Raw genomic sequence first — 4,906 nt, forward strand, 5'->3', positions numbered from 1 at the left:
GAACAGCCTCTCAACCGGAGCTGAAGAGGGGAGGGTTATGTTAAATGGAACAAAAAGGAGCTTGATGAGTGGTTACTGCTGAAAAGAAAGCAGGTCTTTTCTGGTGTCCTCCAGAAAACGAAGGGTCTCTATCTTCGCTTTGCTCTGGCGTGTGATCTCCTGTCTTTCCTGGACTTAAGTTTCTTCAGCAGAGAAAGCAAAGAAGTCATCTTCCTCATCATCTTGGAGGTTGGAGGAAGCCGTTTCACTCTCTGCCACCAGGCCAAGATCTTCAGCTGAGTGGAGCATAAGGTGGTGGATTCGTCTCTAACCCTAACCCTAACTGTTTTTTGATTTGTGGAGAAAGTATTTTGAGTATTTTAAATACAAAATTACTACACTCTATAGTATTTTGTTATAAATTACATTCGATTTTTGATCGGCCCTATCAAATTCAAATTACAAAATATTCTCAAAAGTAATGAAATACGTATGTCAAATACAAGTAATAAAAATACTGCCTTACACCTTAAAAACACAAAGCAAATAATTAAATAATTTCAACCTGCATCAGTAGACATTCAATTATCTGAAATAGTTTTAATAAAACATGCACTTGTCAAAGTGTAGGTGTGCTATGTCTTGAAAAATAGCTTCGGATTCCTATCACTTGTCTGTGCATATGTACAAACTTTCTGGAGGCCAAGTATGAATTACAAATGTGAGAATGGATTTTAAAAAAAATAACTGAACGGGATGCATGACAGTTTGCGTGTGTATGTTGGGGGGCGCCAATTTGAAATCTCGCCTAGGGCGCCAACATTGCCCTGTGTGTGTGTGTGTGTGTGTGTGTGTGTGTGTGTGTGTGTGTGTGTGTGCGTGTGCGTGTGCGCGTGTGTGTCTGTGTGTGTGTGTGTGTGTGTGATGTTGGGGAGCTGTGCTAGCTCAGGAGGTCAGGCTGCAGGCCGACTCTCGGCACTGGATTCAACAGCTTTATCTACTCGTCTCCGAGGAGGGAGAGACCCCTGACTCCGAACAAAGTGTGGAAGGGATCCATCTGCAGAGAGGAGGACGCTTGATGAGAAAAAAGGGACGATGTCTTTGGGCGTTATTACAGAATGTAAGAAAAGATTGTGACAGAGATTTGAAAGATGCAAAAAATTGATGTTGTGCATAATGGAGGCAGAAACAAGAGATTTAATTTAAGCGATGACAACAAAATAAAAGATTTGATATGAAATCTTGTACTTAAGAGCTTCCTGGTTTCACATTCATGAATGTGAATGTGAGCTGTACTATGATAGTAAACTGAATACAGGTCGACACAAAGTTGTATGTAAAATAAAATTCCTCCTATATCAATACGCGACAAATCTAGCGACTTTTTCTGGTGATATTGGAGACTTTCTGGTGTTTTGGAGACTGATGTGAGAGCACGTATCGTTCTGCAGTGACTGACATGGGGAGAGGCGGTGGAGTAGTGGCAGAAACTTGGACTATGGGCAGAAAAGGTCTCTGGTTCGTCTCTGGTTTGACTCCACGGAGAAAAAACAAAAAGACGAACCTGGATTGATCTGTCCAAAAATCCAAGAGGATTCTCCCTACCCTGTCTAGTGCCCCTGAGCAAGGCACCTTACTCCCCCAACATCTGCTCCCCGTGCGCAGTACATGGCTGCTCACTGCTCTGTGTGTCCTGCACCAGATGGGTTAAAAGCAGAGGTTAAATTACCCTACATTGCATGAGTGTGCCTGTGCATGTCTGTGCATGTGTTTGGGACAAATAAATCTTCTTAATCTTAATCCTCAACGAGCAGAAGGTGCTGCCGTGAGCCCCTTCGCCGTCCCAACGCACTCACAGGCGGTCAGTCTCCCAGTAGCCTTGCGCAGCAGTCCCATAAGTAAGCAACATATAAGTACCAACATGAAAGTACACAAGCAACATGTAAGTATACAACAGATAGATGAATACCCAGTCAAAAAGGCACAGGGTAGATATGAACTGCAGTGTATAACTATAGTGGAAACAAGTGATGTTCATCCACATGATGAGGGAAATAGCAGCATTTACACTAAGTAGCAGAGACTGTAGTTGCTCAAACAGTGACTGGTTCATGTTTGCATAGGAAAAAAATCTCAACCAAGTCAACCATCCACTTTTCGTTTTAAGCAAAAGTATTATTTGGACATTTTAGAACATGTATAAAGTGCTTTGATAATAGTGCAGTCTTCTCCACATTTTTGTGTAGGAGCCAAAATATGTCGGGGTCATTCTATATCTGTGCTATTGTGTAATGCTGAGAGTGTAGCATGTTTTATGGGAGGGTTTTATATCGAACTGAGCTGCGCTGGTCTTTAAAACACGGGACTGATGACAGAGAGGTGAGAAACCAAGGTATCAAGATGACAGGTAAGACTTGTAATATCCTTCTGGAGGCCAAATGAGAGTTTCTTTTCTTTTCTCTTCTTGTGTCTTGAATTTACAATGTTTCCTGTGTCTCATGGCTCCTATTTATAATTGAACAGCTGTAGTACACCAATACTGTTGCAGGAGCTAAGTCATTACTTCAACCAGTTCTTCTAGTGAAGCAGCACTATTACTACTACAACTACAACTACTACTAGTACTACTTATACTACTGCTACAGCTACTGCTACTTTTAAAGGTCACACAGCGTTAGAAACTAAAAATACAGAAAAATTACAGATGATTAAAAAAAGATAAAATAAAAGATTGTAAATCTATAAAAAAATGAAGATTGCCCGGTCACCTTTGGTCCTGTCGGATGGTGATTAGGGCCTGGACAGGAAAGCTGTGAAACCACTGGGTGCTGCCAATTTGCATCAAATGACGGACAGAAACTGTTAGAAACTCACTGGTGAACCTAATAGAACATGTAGCTATATAACAGGATGTTGTAGAGACAAAACACAGCTTAAACAAGTTAAAATTAGAAAGGTGAGTGTAAAAAAAGTCGCTTCATAAGTGTCGATGTGCATCTATTTGACAACTTATTCACATTTTGTTTCTTCTGACCACAGGTTGCCAAACAACGTCTTGTCAAGTGTTTATTGACAAAACAATTATTAGATTATTATACGTTCACTTTTAATAGGATGACTAGTAAAGCAAAATAGCTTTTTACAATTGCAGAAAATAAAAGTGAATAATTCCTATAAGTGTCTAAAATGTCTAAAGGATATTGTAAATGTAGGTAGAGATGTGAAAGGAGCAAACAAATCCAGCTGTTGTGGGGCAAAATTTTCACACTCGCCTCCAGAGAGGATGATGCAATATCTTATAAATGTCTATTTCTGCAGTTTGTGTGTGGAAAGAGGATAACCATGTGGGTTTCTGTTATCTGTAAGGGGAGGAGCTGTTCTTTTTTAGAGCAAAGACAGAAGGTGCAAAATGGCCTGTTCACAGCTCTTATTTCTTAATGACTAAACTTGTTTTCCTTTTCCAGTTTTCAGTATCTCCACACATCATCAGCAATGTTTTACAGGGTTTATACTAATAATAATATCAGAAATTGAAATAATAATAATAATAACTCATATTGCACCTTTGAAAAGTATATCATAAAGGACGAATAAGGAAAATAAGGAAACAATCAAATATCATAAAAAAAAGTTACTACTACAAAAAGATTATACAACATTAGACCAATTTTTTTAAATCCTTGATTATTCTCAAAGTAGTTCTACGTTTATGGGGGATCATGTCCTGTACGGTTCTAATAAAGGTATAAATAAAACTAATGATAAAATGCCTACACATTTGTTAATTGTTGGATAGTTTTATCCATTTGAAAAAATTTGCTGAATCCTGGAGCAGATACATTGAAGACAAATCTTTTTTCTGGCATGTTGATTAAATTAGTTTCCTTTTGTAAAACTGGGTTCTGGTGAGGTCTGACATCTGACTGACAGCTCCTGCCCACTTACATTTTGTCTGCAGACATACTAATATTTTAATTTTGGATAAGGTCCCAGTAAAATGCATAAAAGACACAGTATTGGTGCCATTATGACAAGATTTTAAAATCATGAAACATTTTGAGAAAACATTTCAGAATACTAGCTACAATCTGGATTTGTTGTTCCTCCTCCACAGCTGCCTGTGAAGCCATGGCCTCCAGTCTTCCTCTCCTCCTGCTGCTCCTGTGCAGTCTGACTGTGGCTGAAGCCCAGCTCAGGTTGTTCAACATGCGGGCAAGTGGTCTTCCCTCTGACATCTTTGGAACCACAGATGGCTACGTCAAGGCGTTCTGTGCCTCTGCCTCTCTGGGTGTGACATCCGTCCGTAATGACAATCCCAACCCCTGGTGGGACGAGGAGTTCTCCTACTTCAAGGCCCAGCAGAACGACATACTGAGGCTGGAGGTTCACGATCATGACATGGTCTTCGATGACCTGCTGGGAGTCTGCCAGCGTCAGATCAAATCTGGAACCCATGAGCACGACTGCTACTTGGAGAAAGGGGGCATCCTCCATTACACATACAGCCTCAACTAAGACAATCATCGGGCAGATACAGTGCACAGATCAGAACACGTCCCACTGAATCATTGGGTATTTTATACCTTGAAAATGAACAATAAACTGTTCTGAAAGAAGTTTGTCTCTGTGTGCTTTCTCATAAGCATCATGTTGTGGGAGTGAATCAGTTTAATATTGCAAAATGTAAAAACTTAAACAGTGCTAAGTATAATAAATTCCGTATGAACCTTACACAAGTCTATGGAGAGCAACAAAAGACAGTATGAGTTCCAGTTCATTTTTACACACATTTCCCATTTCTTCAGTGAGATTGTTTATTTCAATCAATCAATCAATCAAATTTTATTTGTATAGCCCATATTCACAAAGCACAATTTGTCTCATAGGGCTTTAACATGGTGTGATATCCTCTGTCCTTAACCCTCAA

General features: G+C 39.7%; 1 protein-coding gene across 2 annotated transcripts; it reads left to right on the top strand.

Moving 5' to 3' along the window:
* The first annotated feature begins 2,301 nt into the window (after positions 1–2,301).
* LOC128438565 (perforin-1-like) lies at positions 2,302–4,595 on the top strand. 2 transcript variants are annotated; one of them, XM_053421150.1, is made up of 2 exons: positions 2,302–2,386; positions 4,094–4,595. In XM_053421150.1, exons 1-2 carry the CDS (start codon positions 2,380–2,382, stop codon positions 4,492–4,494), a joined length of 408 nt encoding a protein of 135 aa, XP_053277125.1. In that variant the 5' UTR covers positions 2,302–2,379; the 3' UTR covers positions 4,495–4,595. The 2 variants fall into 2 exon arrangements, with proteins under 2 accessions (XP_053277125.1, XP_053277124.1); XM_053421149.1 differs by having other exon boundaries at positions 2,367–2,419.
* The last annotated feature ends 311 nt before the right edge of the window (positions 4,596–4,906 follow it).

Source organism: Pleuronectes platessa, chromosome 4 (assembly GCF_947347685.1).
Source record: "Pleuronectes platessa chromosome 4, fPlePla1.1, whole genome shotgun sequence".
Taxonomy (NCBI): domain Eukaryota; kingdom Metazoa; phylum Chordata; class Actinopteri; order Pleuronectiformes; family Pleuronectidae; genus Pleuronectes; species Pleuronectes platessa.

Excerpts from the sequence above, each read along its gene's own strand:
- LOC128438565 (XM_053421149.1), top strand. The coding sequence starts at position 2,380 with ATGACAGGTAAGACTTGTAATATCCTTCTGGAGGCCAAAT. Across the intron at positions 2,420-4,093 it reads TATCCTTCTGGAGGCCAAAT|CTGCCTGTGAAGCCATGGCC; the intron begins GAGAGTTTCTTT and ends CCTCCTCCACAG.